Below are 18,078 nucleotides of genomic sequence, written 5' to 3' on the forward strand. Positions count from 1 at the left end.
TATTATGCAAATTGATCTCACCTTCAACTTGAATATTAAAGACCAGCTTCTCATTTCCTGCTTCACAGATGTATTCTCCAGCATCCTTCTTCTCCACATTCTCCATCACCAGCTGACGGCTCTTGCCCTTTGACTCCATTTGGACATTCTTACTGGAGCTCAACTGCTTGCCATCCTTGAACCATTTTACTTCAGTCTTGGTGTCAGTAACTTCACAGCTGAGTGTGGCTTTCTGTGACTTTAAAACCTTCACTTCCTTCTGATAGGAGTCCTTGTTGGTGAAGGCAGCTTTTGGCTCTAATGAGGAAATATAAAAAGTTTACTTCATTCAAAGAGTAGTTTGCATATTCACTTAGAAGTCAAACAAAGTCACAAGAGAAGTTTGACATAGAATTTGGAAAGTAACAAGAAATGTTCCATTCTAAGACAGGCCACGTCCATACTAATCCATTTTCACTTGAAAACGCATCGCTTTTGCTACATTTACACCTCTCATCCACACTGGAACAGCGTTTTCCTCCACTGAAAATTGAGACTTTAGAAAACGCTTTCCAGTACTGCATACTTTCAAAAACGATGATGTTATGAAACAGAAAATGGGATTTTTTATTTTTTTTTAACAGAAACGAATTGGTGTGGACGTGGCCTGAGAGACTGTAGCACTTAATGAAACTTATTCATCAGACATTTTTACTGACTGGAAAATTCTTGAATCAACAGTTTGACAAAAACATTTGAAAAGAGTTGTTGTTGACTGCAGAAAATAATTATGTTGAATGCACAGAAGCAATAAGAACTGACAATTTTTCCATACCTTCCACCTGAATCTTAAAGACCAGCTTCTCATTTCCTGCCTCACAGGTGTATTCTCCAGCATCCTTCTTCTCCACATTCTCCAGGATCAGCTGACGGCTCTTGCCCTTTGACTCCATGTGGACACTCTTACTGGAGCTCAACCGCTTGCCATCCTTGAACCATTTCACTTCAGTCTTTATGTCAGAAACTTCACAGCTCAGTGTGGCTTTCTGGGAAGCTGATACGTTGACCTCCTTTTGATAGGAATCTTTGTTGGAAAAGGCAGCTTGAACATCTGGTGGGAGAGTCGTAGTGCAAAAAGGATATAATATCAGAAACAAATGTTTTTGAGTAAATATATAAATTGAGACTGAACAGTAGAATATGTTTTAAGAAAACAAATTAACTTATCAAATCGTGTTGCAGACTCAAATTTGATTTTGGTTCCCTAGCATTGAAATAGGCAAGAAATCCCTTCTACCTATACATTTACCTCAACTGTAATTACTTCTTGTCTTGAAAAGAAAAAAAAAACATATTGAAATGTCTTTTTAGATATAACAATATCACAGCTTACTGAATGCTCTCTTTAAACAGATTCTAGGCACATGGCAAACTCTCTTGCTATATGTAAAGTTTTCTTTTGTCAAGTTGAATTGATTCATTTTCACTTTTGTTTTTTCCATAAGCAAGGACTAAATAGAAACATAAAGCAAACAGACAAATACAGGAATGTTTTCCATACCTGTCACCTGAATCTTGAAGACCAGTTTCTCATTTCCAGCTTCACAGGTGTATTCTCCAACATCCTTCTTCTCCACATTCTCCAGCACCAGCTGACGGTTCTTGCCCTTTGACTCCATGTGGATACTCTTACTGGAGATCAACTGCTTGCCGTCCTTGAACCATTTCACCTCAGTTTTGGCATCAGAAACTTCACAGCTCAGTGTGGCTTTCTGGGAAGCTGATACTTTGACTTCCTTCTGATAAGAGTCGTTGTTGGTGAAGGCAGCTTGAGTTTCTATGGGGACAGTATTAGGGGTACAGGTTTATCACCATATATACCATAATTATTATCAAAACAAGCAAGTATTCTACACAGTAAAAAATAAAACTACTTGAGGCACCATTTTGGTTCTTCAGCTGCCACACCCAAGGAAACCTCTGGAGATCCTTTAGAACACTTTTTTAGTTTTTTTTTTTTTTAAATACATGTTGTTCCTGCAAGAACTCTAAGGACTAGCAACGGTTCCTTTAGCCACCCCATCATAAGAGAAAGGCTTTGAGGCTTTTGAAATATATTTGGTAGTACCTTGAGGACATAAATAGGATATTTGAGGCTATTTAAAGTGTGTTTAAAGGATCTCCAGAAGGTTCTGCTAGTGTTGCAGTTGAAGAACCCCAAATGGTATCTCAAGTATCTTTACATTTGTACAGTTTAATTGATAAAACCAACTGGAACATTCCAAAAATAATTTCCATACCTGCTACCTGAATCTTAAAGACCAGTTTCTCATTTCCAGCTTCACAGGTGTATTCTCCAGTATCCTTCTTCTCCACATTCTCCAACACCAGCTGACGGTTCTTCCCCTTTGACTCCATGTGGACACTCTTACTGGAGATCAGCTGCTTGCCATCCTTGAACCATTTCACCTCAGTTTTGGCATCAGAAACTTCGCAGCTCAGTGTGGCTTTCTGTGAAGCTGATACTTTGATTTCCTTCTGATAAGAGTCCTTGTTGGTGAAGGCAGCTTGAGTTTCTATGGGGACAGTATGAGGGGTACAGATTTGTTACCATATATACCATAATTATCATCAAGACAAGCAAATATTCTACATAGTAAAAAAATTAAAGCTACTTGAGGCACCACTTTGTGTTCCTTAGTTGCCACATCGAAGGAACCCTCTGGAGAACCTCCAGCCAACTTTTCAGTTCTGTGAGAAACATACTCTTTGTTACTGCATGAACTCTAATGAACTGTAAGGACAATCAACTGTTCCTTCAGTAACCCCATCATAAGAGAAAGGCTTTTTTGGGCTCTTGAAATATATTTGGAAGTACCTTGAGGACATAAATAGGATATTTGAGGCTATTTAAAGTGTGTTTGGAGGATCTCCAGAGGGTTCTGCTGTTGTGGCAGTTGAGGAACCCCAAATGGTGTCTCGAGTATCTTTAAATTTTTACAGTTTAATTGATAAAACCAACTGGAACATTCCAAAAATAATTTCCATACCTGCTACCTGAATCTTAAAGACCAGTTTCTCATTTCCAGCTTCACAGGTGTATTCTCCAGTATCCTTCTTCTCCACATTCTCCAACACCAGCTGACGGTTCTTCCCCTTTGACTCCATGTGGACACTCTTACTGGAGATCAGCTGCTTGCCATCCTTGAACCATTTCACCTCAGTTTTGGCATCAGAAACTTCGCAGCACAGTGTGGCTTTCTGTGAAGCTGATACTTTGATTTCCTTCTGATAAGAGTCCTTGTTGGTGAAGGCAGCTTGAGTTTCTATGGGGACAGAATGAGGGGTACAGATTTGTTACCATATATACCATAATTATCATTAAGACAACCAAATATTCTACATAGTAAAAAAATAAAAGCTACTTGAGGCACCACTTTGTGTTCCTTAGTTGCCACATCGAAGGAACCCTCTGGAGAACCTCCAGCCAACTTTTCAGTTCTTTGAGAAACATACTCTTTGTTACTGCATGAACTCTAATGAACTGTAAGGACAATCAACTGTTCCTTCAGTAACTCCATCATAAGAGAAAGGCTTTTTTGTGTTCTTGAAATATATTTGGAAGTACCTTGAGGACATAAATAGGATATTTGAGGCTATTTAAAGTGTGTTTGGAGGATCTCCAGAGGGTTCTGCTGTTGTGGCAGTTGAGGAACCCCAAATGGTGTCTCGAGTATCTTCAAATTTTTACAGTTTAATTGATAAAACCAACTGGAACATTCCAAAAATAATTTCCATACCTGCTACCTGAATTTTAAAGACCAGTTTCTCATTTCCAGCTTCACAGGTGTATTCTCCAGTATCCTTCTTCTCCACATTCTCCAACACCAGCTGACGGTTCTTCCCCTTTGACTCCATGTGGACACTCTTACTGGAGATCAGCTGCTTGCCATCCTTGAACCATTTCACCTCAGTTTTGGCATCAGAAACTTCACAGCTCAGTGTGGCTTTCTGGGAAGCTGATACTTTGACTTCCTTCTGATAAGAGTCCTTGTTGGTGAAGGCAGCTTGAGTTTCTATGGGGAGAGTGTGAGGGGTACAGATTTGTTACCATATACACTACCGGTCAAAAGTTTTGAAACACTTGACTGAAATGTTTCTCATTATCTTAAAAATCTTTTGATCTGAAGGCATATGCTTAAATGTTTGAAATTAGTTTTGTAGACAAAAATATAATTGTGCCACCATATTAATTTATTTCACTATAAATCTAAAATGTAATTTAAAAAAAAAAAGTTTTTGAAATTGATGACTTGGACCGAATAATAAAGAAAAGCAGCCAATAAGTGCCCAACATAGATGGGAACTCCTTCAATACTGTTTAAAAAGCATCCCAGGGTGATACCTCAAGAAGTTGGTTGAGAAAATGTCAAGAGTACATTTCTGAAAATTCTAGGCAAAGGGTGACTCCTTTGAAGATGCTAAAATATAACACAGTTTTGATTTATTTCTGATTTTGTTTAGTCACAACATAATTCCCATAGTTCCATTTATGTTATTCCATAGTTTTAATGACTTTACTATTATTCTAAAATGTGAACAAAAATTATAATAAAGAGTGAGTAAGTGTTTCAAAACTTCTGACCGGTAGTGTATACCATAATTATCATCAAAACAAGCAAATATTCTACATAGTAAAAAATAAAAGGCACCACTTTGTGTTCCTTAGTTGCCACACCGAAGGAACCCTCTGGAGAACCTCCAGCCAACCTTTCAGTTCTTTTAGAAACTTACTCTTTATTACTGCATGAACTCTAATGAACTGTAAGGACTATCAACTGTTCCTTCAGTAACCCCATCATAAGAGAAAGGCTTTTTTGGGCTCTTGAAATATATTTGGAAGTACCTTGAGGACATAAATAGGACATTTGAGGCTACTTTAAAGGGTGTCTGGAGTATCTCCAGAGGGTTCCGCCAGTGTTGCAGCTGAGGAACCCCAAATGATGCCTCAAGTATCTTTTCATTTTTACTGTGTAATTAATAAGACCAAATGGGACATTGCAAAAATAATTTTCATACCTGCTACTTGAATCTTAAAGACCAGTTTCTCATTTCCTGCTTCACAGGTGTATTCTCCAGCATCCTTCTTCTCCACATTCTCCAGCACCAGCTGACGGCTCTTGCCCTTTGACTCCATGTGGACACTCTTACTGGAGATCAGCTGCTTGCCATCCTTGAACCATTTCACCTCAGTTTTGGCATCAGAAACTTCGCAGCTCAGTGTGGCTTTCTGAGAAGCTGATACTTTGACTTCCTTCTGATAAGAATCCTTGTTGGTGAAGCCAGCTTGAATGTCTGGTGGAAAAATAATGGTGTAGGAATACAATATTAAAAACAAACATCTCACCATTATCAACAACAAAAACAGCTAGAATGATATGATTATTTATTGTCACAAGACCAGGGCAAGATCAACAAGCCAACATTCAAACACTGGGTTGTTGTTCTTACCTTCCACCTGAATTTTAAAGAGCAGCTTATCATTTCCGACTTCACAGATGTATTCTCCAGCATCCATCTTCTCCACCTTCTCCAATACCAGCTGACGGCTCTTGCCCTTTGACTCCATGTGGACATTCTTACTGGAGCTCAGCTGCTTGCCATCCTTGAACCATTTTACTTCAGTCTTGGAGTCAGAAACTTCGCAGCTCAATGTGGCTTTCTGGGAAGTGGAAACCTTCACTTCCTTCTGATAGGAGTCTTTGTTTGTGAAAATAACCTGAGTTTCTGAAAGAACATTCACCGTGGGGGTGACATTGTTATCATCGCTGTCTATTATTTTAGTGAAACATAACAAATGAGTCCTGAACTGCATTTATCCCACCTTGGAGGAAGCAAAAAAAAATTATTATAAAAAATAAATAAATAAATAATAATAATAAAAAAATGTCTCTGTGTATCTACAGTATATAAAAAGACTTATATTTCAACTTTCGATTACCTCTAAGGGCTTGTTTCCCAGACACTGATTAAGTCTAGACTTACGTCACAATTTGTTTTGTTTGATCAGAGGCTAAAATCAACACTTCACTTTTGAAAGTTGCATTTTAATGGATCATTATCATTGATGAACCAATAATGGCCACACTATGACATGACATTGGCATGATAAATGACATGATACACTGAGATATAACTTATACAAGGCTGATAACTTTTCACTTGATAACTTTTAATTTCAATTATTAAATAATTTATTAGCTGTATGAGTATTTAACGTTAAGCTTCACCAGCATTTTTCAAAAAACTTAATGTTATAACATTAATTAGGAATTTTTGCAAGTCTGATTAATCCTGTCAATTTTAATTTTTAGTTTCAGACTAATTAGCTCTTCATTTTACCTTTTATCTTGACCAGGAATGTCACCTTGTCCTCTGCCGTCTCACACGAGTAGTGTCCTTCATCGCTCCGCTTGGCACCCTTGATGACCAGCTTCCTTTGTGTCCCCTGAGACACAAAGGTTGTCCTCTTGTCCTCTGTTATTTCTATCTGTTCTTTCTTCCACACGACAGTGGTTCCAGGAGAAGCGACTTCACAGCTCAACACCACGTCACCCATCAGAGCATCATTCTCCTGGGGCTGAGCCCGTGGCTTACTAACAAACTTAGCTGGTTCTTCTGTCAGGGGAAAATGGAAGATTAGACACTGAAAAGTTTGTGCTATTAACATGATCAGTAATAGAAAATGGATAATAGAAGACAGCACACATGGCATAAGAAACATCCTAAAGACAATATTTGAGAAACTGAATAAAAAATGGTTACACAGTTAATTTTTTTTTTGTTTTTGTTTTTTTTTTACATTTATTTTGCAAGGAACTGGCAGTACATAAAAGTCTAACAGCCAGCAAAATATAAAATGGTTTTACGGTGCTACCAATTGATTAAATGTTATCTTTCCAAATTGCAATAATAAACACAGTAATTTGTTCATAAAACTAAAAATCTTTTGATGATCCTAATACTGCAATTTTCTTTTAGATAATATATATATATATATATATATATATATATATATATATATATATATATATATATATATTTTAGAAGTGAATTAAATGTTGCAAAAATGAAATGGAATAAATTAACAATATCAGTGCAAAGAACATTTTTAATTTTAAGTATCAAGCTTGGTTAAATTGATACAGTACAACAGTTTGTTCCGATCATCTAATTTGATTGGACAAGCAGTGTTCCAAGAGTGCTGATATTTCATAGAACAGCACGGGGACACTTCACTGTTTGTATCTCTCTGCTTGTCTGTGTTTGTGGCATTCCTGACAGGCTGTCAGACTGTGTTGCTTGGTGACATGCAAAGCTTGATACTCTGGCTTCTTTTGGAACTATATACAGTGGCAGAGAAAAAAAAATAAAAACTAACTAGCCAAATCTTTTCTGAAATGCAAGACACTTGATAGTAACTTCTTGTTTACAAAACTGTTGTTTAGAAGCAATATCACACGTGTGCATCAGCAAGAGCGCTGTTGCTTCAATTAAAATACTTCCAAACTTTAACCAACCTCCGTATCCTAGTTTTCATCAATATGTTGTAGTGTTGTTTTCCAATCCTAAATAACAATGTCAAAATACAAGAATTGGCAGTCATGTGCATAAAATCTCAAATCATATTGAATATGACGCCTGCGAGTATTTGAGTTTGAAGCAGCTCTGTTACCTGACTACACACCCTCAAACACTTCCTGTGGCGTGTAGCTCAAGCCCAGCTGTCCCTAGCTGTCAACACTGACCTCTTACCCCATTCATCCACTCAGTACTTTCTGTTCTAAGCTGGGATAGGAACCACTGACTGTAGAGCACTGATTTTAACTGATGGGAAATGGAAATCCCCAGATACTCCTCTGGAACCAGCAAGCACCTTCTGTACCTCTCTTATTATTTGGCAGGATGTGCTTTTTACTTCAAACATATTTAAAATTGTTCCCTGTGCATATATGTCACGTTAGCTATGTATGATAAACTTTAAACATAAGAAGGTATGGAAAATGTATAAATATTTACAGTATTTATAAAAATCATTTTTAACTGTTCAGTATAATTTATAAGACCATTTTATACATGTAAGGGCCCATTCAGACAGAAATGTTCTTGAGCTAAAAAAATACATAAAAAAAATAAAAAATAGACGAAGAAATGGCACAAACACAGAAGATGCGTTTTTAAAAGTTGAAGTTGTATTTAACTTCACACATGTCTAAAAATGTGCCTCTCCTGCGCGAGATGCTGGTAAAACAGTGAGATGTTGCACAAAGATCAAAGACATCCATCTAGTGCATGTTTAATTAGAAAATACATTTTTAAAAAGCGCAGATCGACACAAACGTGTTTGGTGTAAACAGCCCCTAAGAGAAGTGGATGCTATAACATATAACAAAAATGTAATATACAAAAGACAACATACAAGATAATTTTAGTACTATGATTTTAGGAAAAGCCTCTCTGTGTGTGGAAAGCCTCTCTGTGTGTCTGACACTGAAAATGGCTTGTATCACCTTTAAGGGCAAGTTGAAAAGACATTTTATCGCCGTCACACGTGCACTCATAGATGCCGACGTCCTCATGGGTAACGTTGTGGACTGTAAGTATGCGTTTGCGTTCCACACTTGTTGCTTCATATTTTTTACCCATTCTCAGTTCCTTCCCGTTCTTCATCCAGACCACCTGTGGCACAGATAGGTCAGTTTCAAATACAATGATAGAGTTTTTTCCTTTTGTATGAGCAATGGAAGTCATTTCAATGATGGCCTTTAAAGCTGATGTGTGTAAATTGTTTTATGTTAAAATATTTTATTCTATTAATATGGGAAGACAACTATACAGTAACCCATTCAAAAGTTGAATTCCCTGAAAGAGTAAACACTGTGGCTCTGTGAAACTGTCAAAGTATTGATTGGTTAGTTTGAGGGTCCAAACACAGCAACATCGGCTCAACCATTGGCAGAGTTTGGGGTGGGACTATTATATTTTTGTTCGACCAGTCACAGATGGGGAAATATTAAGCTCTCTGAAAACTCATTGTTTTTTCAATTCTATTTTATGGTGCTAGTGGCGCAGAAAATACATACTTCAGCTTTAAGGGTCTCTCTAAGATAATGCATTAATTTACAGTTGAACGCATGAATTCACCTGGACACTTGGGTCAGACACTTCAGTATGTATCTGTGCAGAGGAATGTGCGCTGAAGGTAAATACCTCCACCTGAGAAGACTTACTGGTGAAACGTGCAAGAGCGGCTAGAGAAGAAAGACAAAATATCAGATAAAGAACATGATATGAACTGCAGAAACAGCATCTGCTGCAAGCAATGCCCTTCCTTTCTTACCCTTCACACTGAGCGTGCAAACACTCTGAGATCCACCACCCACAAACTTGACCTGTGCCCCATCCAGCGCCATGGACACCTCCCTGATGACCAGCGTGTGTGTGGTCTTTGACCGCGTGATCAGGTATTCAGATCCACTACGGATCATTCGGTCATTTATAGTCCAGGAGCCCGAGCATACAGCTGAGAGCTCCACAATGAAGGTGGCTTCTTCACCAGCATGTGCACTGCAGCTCACCAGGCCTGTCTTCATTGAAGCTGTGGGCTCTGATCAGATAAATTACAATGTTTTAATAATATGGACAAAAAGCAACTGACTGATGTAGAGTGATGTGTTTTTAAAATTCTTGAAAGTTTAAATATTATTAATTGAGGAACCACCAACAAACAAGTACCATGGTATTTCCATTTTCTCTAAATACCTAAAATGTATTTTCTATAAAGTTGGTCACTGGGAGATTTAATACATCACAGCATTATTTTCTGTAAAGCTGCTTTGAAATTACAGTATGTGTATTGTGAAAAGCACTATAAAAATAAAAATGGTCAAGGACATGATAATATCATGGTATTCTTTTAAGTACCTTGGTTTACTATGTCAGTACCATGGTATACTGTATGAATATGGCAATCAAACAATACCATCATATTACCATCTGATGATACCATTACTGTACCATGAAACAGCCAGCATACTTTTTTGTAAGGGTAAGTATGGCCACAGCAAATAACTAAGTGATGCCTTGCTCACCAAGGTAGAACGTTCCAGGGATCTCCAAGTACGCACTCTGACCAAAATCATTGACCGCTGAGATATGGAACTGGTAGCTCGCCTCCTCAGGGATGTCACTGATGGTGTATTCGGTGCTAGATACAGTTGTACTAGTGACTTTCACCCAGGTTTGAGCTCCCACCTTCCTACGTTCAACAATGTAGCCGGTGATGGGCACAGGGCGCTCACTGTCTGGCGGTGACCAGCACAGTGTGATCGAGGACTCTGTCTTGTTCCGCACCGTTGGCTCAACTGGGGGATCTGGGGGATGTTTCCTTGGAGCTAAAGACAGAGGTTAAGAGGTCATTAAAAAGGATAAAAAAACAGAATGTCTGTACCCTTGGAAAAGACCATCTTTGAACAGGATACATTTCCATGCTGAAATTCATACATGGGCAATGGGCATATGTGGTCTGATTTATAAATGTACTCACCAGTGACAGAGAAGCGAGTCGAGGTCTTGCAGTCACCAGCGATGAAGGCCACTTCGCCCGAGTCCTCGGAAGTACATTCTCGAATAGTGAGGGTATACTGTCTGTTTATGTGGCCGATGATAATCCGGGATTCCTCCTTTAGCCTCTCCCCATTCCTTGTCCAGTAAGCATCATTTACTGGTTGCTCCAGTTCCACACAGAAGATCACAGTATCGCTAACCGGCACCACTGTCCTCCTAGGCAGCTTTTTAGTGATGTTGCCTGGAGTAAGGAATAAGAGCACATGAAGACAATCTCTTGTGTCTCACAATGAGTTGAGACCAGCAATTCTTTAGGAAATTATAATTTTATAGGCTTTAGGATGCCCCAAGAGGTATAAACTGCCAGTTTTGTGCAAAACTAAATTAGAAAACTACTTTTTAGCTTTACACTTAGTAAACTATAGACAATCTAACCAACAATAAGATAATGGTGGTGATGGGGTTCCACTTAGAGCTTTACCCAGTACTGTAAGTTCTGCCACAGTGCGGCTGCCTTCCTTCATCTCGCAGATGTAGACGGCATCGTCATTGGTGGTGACATTGTGAATAGTGAGGCGGCGCAGGGTACCCTGCTCATCCATGCGGTACTTGATACTTTCCTCCAGACGGGTCTCCTCCATGTACCAGCTGGCCTCGGTGTTCGACACGGGCACCTCACACTGCAGAGTTGCTGTTTCCTTTTCCTTCACCTCGACATCCTGCAGCTTCCTCTTGAATGGAATTTTTGGCTCTGAAAAGGATACATATAAGTGAGCATACAGAAGGCCATACAGCTGTCAGTCACGATTAGACAGGATTCTGCACCATTTGTTTCCATTTATACAAGTGACATAAGCAATAAACGTCAAACCTGTTTGATGAAAATAAAGCTGTCCATCAAATTAAACAAATACATTGCTGATGTTTTGGATGTAATATTTCTGGAGTATATTATACGTTTTTTCCCCAACTTTTTGAGATTATATTTTAAGAGTTTAAATTTGCCAACCACGAAAATAACAACTTTAAGTGTAAGCAGAGACCTCTGACAAATGGATGCAATGGCTAGCGCCTATTTACCAATGTGAGCCTCTCAGCAAATTACGTAGGACTACTGAATGAATGTCACATGATCAAGCTGATAAGCTTTATAATGTGCCCACCAACACACTTTCCAGATCGTTCCTGTGCCCCTGATCATTAACCAACAATTTCTACTGCAACACACCAAATGCTTTTTGTTTCTTTGTGTAAGGGCCGTTCACATAGGATGTGTTCTTGTGTCCATCTGCACTGTTTTTTTAAAAGAATTTCCCAATTTTTGTCTCCATTCATTAGATGGACATCTTTGCCCATTGCCGTGTGTCTCACTGTTTTTCAGGGACTTGTGTCAAGATGCTGACAAGTTAATTGAAGAACCTGCATTTGGTTCCATTCCGTTGCATTTTGTTTCTAGCTGTTTTTGAACGTAATATCTAGTTCTATTCTGTGTTTAATAGAAAGATGTATGTCTGATATTCAAACTTCAGATGATCAAGTTGGTAATGTAGATCTCATTTACACAAAACAGCCTTAAATGTCATGAACTTTACTTTCCTCATCCCTACACAGGAACGCTGCTACAGTTTGGACTGGGATGGTGGACTGACACCCGGCTAAGTTTCTTTGACCTTACTCTAAGGTGCCTATGACATGAGAGTAAGGATTAGAGCATACGAACCAGCTAGCAAAACATTATTGCTACACTTCTGGTTAAAATTAGAACAATTCAACTGAATCTATGGAGATCATTATGTTTATGTAGGATTAGTTGACAAAGATTCTGTTCCACAATAGCTTTAGATATGAATCAATGGCAAATATTGCAAACCCACAAGTTGTCACATGGAAAGTCACCCACGCAATTGCGTAAGGTGTTAGCTTGCAACTAGCCATCACAACAACTGTGAACTAATCAACACCAGCAGAAAATAGGTGTAACGTTACACCCTGTTAAGAACTCTTGCTAGCACTTTGCCGTGACCGAGCTAGAAGGTAAGGATGACTGTCATTAATAGATACAATTTTGATTTAAAGGTTGGTGAATTTATAGTGCCAACTGCAACTGAACATGTAAAAGAGAGATATATTAGTCTTAGTGTATACTGCTAAACTTTTAATTTGATTGAAAATCAAATCATATTGTAAAGCAAATTGTAAAAGGAAAAAACCTTTTTTGATTTGTCAGAAAACTGACTCAATAAAATTAGGTGATTTAATTTAAACATGAATTGTAAACCATCACTGTAAAAATGAAAAGATATTTTAAACACACCTTTTGGGGTTCCTCAGCAGCAGTACCCTCTGGAGATCTTCCTGACACCATTTAATGGCTCCTCAAATATACTATGTATTGAAGGAACTTCAATATTTATTTCAAAAGCCTCAAAGCCTTTCATTTATTATGGAATTACTAAAGAAACTATGGAGAGTCCTTAGAGTTCTTTAGAGTTCTTGTAGAAACTGAGGGTAAGTTTCCCATAGAACTGACAGGGTGTCTGAAGGATCTCAAGAGGGTTCTGCCAGTGTGGCATCTGAGCAACCCCATATGGTGCCTTGAGTATCTATACATTTTTACAGGCTATACTTTATTGGGGGGTAAATACATTTTGTTACATTCCGCCAAATAAGGACCATAGCAGACTAAATTCTTACCTTTGACAATCACTAGCACAGCACTGTAGGTTTGTCCAGCCATGTTGGATGCATTGCAGGTGTACAGGCCATTATCACTCTGCTTACAGTAAAGCACCTTGAGGATGAAATTCTCTGCTTGGTCCTCATACATAACGTGTCTGCGACCCTCGCTGATGTTGACCCCATCTTTTCTCCAGATGATCTGTGGTTTTGGGTGGCCTGTGACGAAACAGCTAAGCTTTGCATGTTTACCCTCTGTCACTGTACACGTGCGGGTAAACACACCTTTGGGCAACATGCTCGCTAAGGCTGAAGCCCTCTGTTCCTGATCCAAGGCAAGCCCAAAGCTGCCGAGTTCTTCTGTGATCTTGGAGGATGAGGTTTTAAGTGAGGTGGAGGAGCTTTCTATGTTTCCATAGAAAGAGATGTCCTTCCTCATTTCTTCTTTTCGCTTTTGCATGTGTGAAAGGAGGGAGGTGCTCTTGTCCGCATTGAGTAGACGAGTGTCTTGAAGGTCCACCACCAGAGCTGCAGTGGACTGAGCTCGACCAATGGAGTTCTGCGCACGGCAGGTGTACGTGCCACTGTCCATGCTCCTAATGCTCTGGATCCTCAAGGAGCTTGATTCGGTGTCCGAGGTAATCTTGATGCGGTTGGTCTCACCCAGGTAGCGGCCATCTTTTTCCCAGTCAAATTTGGGTGCTGGATGGGCTGCCACACGTCCATAGAGGGTAACGTCACCCCCAAGACCCACACGGGTGGAGACAAGTTTCACTGTAAACACTGGGGCACGGTCTACCACAGCTGGTGGCAACCCCACCTTCAGTGTCACAGCTGCATATGCCTCTCCAACATTGTTCTTGGCACGACACATGTACTGACCGCTGTCTTCTAGAGTTACATCATAGATGGTGAGTCGGTAAACGTCGCCATCCTCAACTGTTTTGAAACGTCCCCCTGCAGAAAGAGGAAGTTTGTCTTTCTCCCAGGTAACAGCAGGTACAGGGTTTCCCACGATAGTACAGCTCAGTGAGGCATCTCGTCCCACAATCAGTGAGAAGGCCTTAGGTCGAGTTAGAAATCGTGGGGCCCCACCAAATAGGTTATGATCCATTACAGCTTTCTGCAGAAAGGTGAATGTGGTTGCATGTTAAAGAAGATTATCAAAACGAATTTAATATTTACATATTTACAGAGTAGAAAAAAGGGCACTATGAACATGGCATAAATTTTTTCTGTTAGACTCAAAATACCTAAATCGAGAGGACAAAAAACAATATTTAATTTTCTGATCAAACCACTTGTGGATATGCATAGTACCTATTTTAGAAAACTGGGTGGCAAAAGGAATTTGATTCCAATACTGCTTATATTACACAGCTGTTTTCAGGAACTGAGTAAGATAGTTGGAAATAAAACAAGACTGCATTTGCCAGTACATCATTATGTACATTATCATTTATGTAACCAAATTCACACCAGCTACTGGAATCATTACTCCATTTGCTCAAAACCATTTAGTGGAAAAGTGCTTATAGCAGCTTTACAGAAATGAGTGTGATAATGGTACCAGTGTGAGCAAGCCAAATGTGACTGTGGATGGGAAAAAACTCCCTAAAGTTTAGAATGGAAGACTCTAGACTGGTAAAACAAAGAATGCAGAATTAATCCTTGGTAGAGACCACCTGTGAACTGAGGGGGTACAGAAAGAACCCTGTCACCATTACGCTCTGGCACTTAACTCCCAGTCATTTCAGGAGAGCTGCTTCTGAAATGAACGTATTGTGAGTCAGTTTAAATAAAACGGGTCTGCTAATGACAACATAACAAATAACCTTGTCAAGAGGCATCCTAAAATATACATAAAATGAGAGGTGCTCATTTTCAGTACGCTCCAGTCTCTTGCTACAGATCTGTAATGATGTTGGTTCTGTGAAAGAGTTAAAAATGACAACTAAAATTACACATAACAAAAAGTAAAGAAGAACATCAAAACAAGTAAGCCTAGCATAAGAATTCAGAGATTACATCTATGGAAAATCTAACTTTAAGTCAACTAACAATGTACTGTACATGTGACCACTTATTAAGGACATAAAAATGCCTTACTACAATGCAATGCTTTCATGTATTACTGCAATCTCAAAATATGTATCTAATCCCAAATCTTGGGTCACACTTTATATTAGGTGGCCTTAAGTACAACGTACTAACATTAAATACATACAACACTATGTATTTACTGTGTAACTACATGTTGTTCTGCAGAAGGCCCACATTTGCTGCTACCGAGGTTGAGGTACGGGTAGGTTTAGGAGTAAGGGTAGGGTTAGGATTAGGGGTTAGAGTTAGGTTTTGGGGTAAGGTTGGGTTAGGGGTAAAGTTAACAGTGTAACTACAAATGTAATTAAATGCAAGTACATGTAATTACAATGCAACAACATGTATGTACATAATAAGTACATTGTATCAAATGGTTAAAGTCACCTAATATAAAGTGGGTCCAAATCTTGTCATTTTTTAATAATGCCAAAATAATGAACTGTGTTTTAATGTAACTATAATTTCCTGGAAAAAAAGCTGACTGAAACTTTTTCAGTCTCTTTATTCAATTTAAAAATTGCACTGAATTGCATTGTGGGTCAAGCTAAAGTTTGTTGTGATGGTGAACCTCAAAACCAAACATTGTGCACTCTGACAGAACCTTTTACAGAACGACAAATAACACACACACACAAAAGTAACTTACAAACCTTATTTAACTTCATTTTTAGAAACTGAAAAGCACACCCGTTAAATATCAACAAACCAAATCAAATCTACCATCTCAAACAGAACAGTGAAATCTGACCACAGAAATCAGACTACACAGCAGTTCTACAGATGACGAGAGATTCCAATATATAACAAAGTTAAACAAAAGGATGTTGGTCTTTGAAAAGCATGACATTTGCCATCTCTGACACCTCACTCCCCTGAGCTGCCTGTCCCAAAATAACCTCAGCTGTCGGGCTCTGTCTCCAGTATGTCCATTTGTAGAAGAGATCAGACCTGAGATGTGATAGGACATGCACTACAACAATGTATTTATGCATGAATGTATTTGTCAATGGGCGTTTTTCTCATCACATTAATTTACAGTCTCTCAGAGCAATACAAGTTTGCACCATTTTGTGGATATATCCATAAAAAGAAATATAATAAGAGCATTGTTATATTTATATTTAGATTGAGCAATGCATCATAGAATAATAAAACATAATCAAGCATAGTCCCTCTAACTCATTGATTTGCAATGTTCAACTAATAAAATAACTGAAAAATATAAAAGCAAGAATGTTTACTCTTAAAAAGGGAAACTTAGGTTCACCTTACACCCGTATAGATGAAGTTAACACTTACCTTTGTTTCTCCTTAACTACAGTAGATATAAACCAATACAGTTCTTCATTAATATCAGATGTTGGCATGAGAATATATCCGTATGAAAACAGGTAAATTCCGTGTACTCTAGAGGAGCGAGGACAGTGTGTTTTATCCCCCAGTGTCTTTGCTTTCGGTGTGACAAATAGCTGACACTCCTCTATCGGTCCTGCCTCCCGTTCAAAATAGATCTGTCACCCAGAGCCAATGTCGGGCACTGGACTGAGGTTAAGTCTCCTGCTTCAAAATGGCAAGCTGCTTTAACAGTTTTCCCCCTCAAACATTACTAGCAACCAAACAATTTTAAATAACTATTTTAAGGTTTAAATTAACTTTTAATTATATATTAACTTTCTAAATACATTTTTTAAAACATTAATAATTTACATTTTTAAATGAGGTCAATTATTCATTTTGACTGGTCTGGGGTGTAAAGATGTACAAATCTGGGACCACTTTATATTAGGGGTCTTTAACTGCTATGTACTTTAGAATTTGATACAATGCACTTATTATGTACATACGTGTTGTTGCATTGTACTAACATTTAAAGTACCTGCATTTAATTACATCTGTAATTACACTAGTTAACCTTACGCCTAACCCAACTCTTACCCTAATCCCATCCCCTAACCCTACTTATAAACCTACCCGTACCTCAACCACAGTAACAGCAAATGCGAATCTTGTGAGAATTTTGCAGAACAACATATAGTTACACAATAAAATACGTTGTATTGTATGTATTTCAGTGTTAGTAGGGATGTGTTGAATCAAATATGTATTACAGAATAATAATAATTATATGACTACTACTACTACTACTAATTACTAGAAACTGGTTTCTAAACTTCTCTTCTAATTGACAGATTTGTCCAAATCTGACAAGCATCCTTAAAGCGAGTTCAACCATAAATGAATGTTCTGTCATAATTTCCCACTCTCATGTTGTTCCAAACCTGACTTTGTGTATTTTGTGGAACCCAAAAAAGATATTAGACATAATGTCAGAGACTGACAGTTTCAGTCACCATTCCCTTTTAAAATATGGAGGAAAAAAGCATGCAGTGACAGTAAATGGTGACTATAACATTCTGTCTGACATCGCTTTAATTGTGTTGCATTGAAGAAAGTCATATGGTTTGAAACAACATGAGGGTGTTTGATGACAATTTCCATTAATAATAATAATAATAATAATTACAGTGAAAAACGTGAACAATGTCCCACAGACCCATTTATATGTAATGCTGAATAAAACGAAACAAGATCATGCTTTATAAACGCCTACTGTCACTATTTCAACAGTCCTGTCGCTTTTTAAAGTCCTGTATGGATTCTTAGATCAGTGTTGTTACAGTATTTTCAGTGTTG

General features: G+C 38.3%; 1 protein-coding gene across 1 annotated transcript in view; it reads right to left on the minus strand.

The window, feature by feature from the left end:
- Positions 1–16,745, minus strand: part of LOC127431531 (obscurin-like) — a 70,461-nt gene extending 53,716 nt beyond the window's left edge. Inside the window, 14 exon segments of the mRNA XM_051681978.1 lie at positions 1,541–1,816; positions 2,280–2,555; positions 3,780–4,055; positions 5,059–5,334; positions 5,491–5,766; positions 6,382–6,657; positions 8,550–8,718; positions 9,184–9,290; positions 9,380–9,646; positions 10,131–10,433; positions 10,586–10,846; positions 11,087–11,356; positions 13,300–14,404; positions 16,684–16,745. Coding sequence (XP_051537938.1) covers positions 1,541–1,816; positions 2,280–2,555; positions 3,780–4,055; positions 5,059–5,334; positions 5,491–5,766; positions 6,382–6,657; positions 8,550–8,718; positions 9,184–9,290; positions 9,380–9,646; positions 10,131–10,433; positions 10,586–10,846; positions 11,087–11,356; positions 13,300–14,395 — 4,129 coding nt within the window. The 5' untranslated portion in view covers positions 14,396–14,404; positions 16,684–16,745.
- Positions 16,746–18,078: the final 1,333 nt, after the last annotated feature.

Source organism: Myxocyprinus asiaticus, chromosome 41 (genome assembly GCF_019703515.2).
Source record: "Myxocyprinus asiaticus isolate MX2 ecotype Aquarium Trade chromosome 41, UBuf_Myxa_2, whole genome shotgun sequence".
NCBI lineage: Eukaryota > Metazoa > Chordata > Actinopteri > Cypriniformes > Catostomidae > Myxocyprinus > Myxocyprinus asiaticus.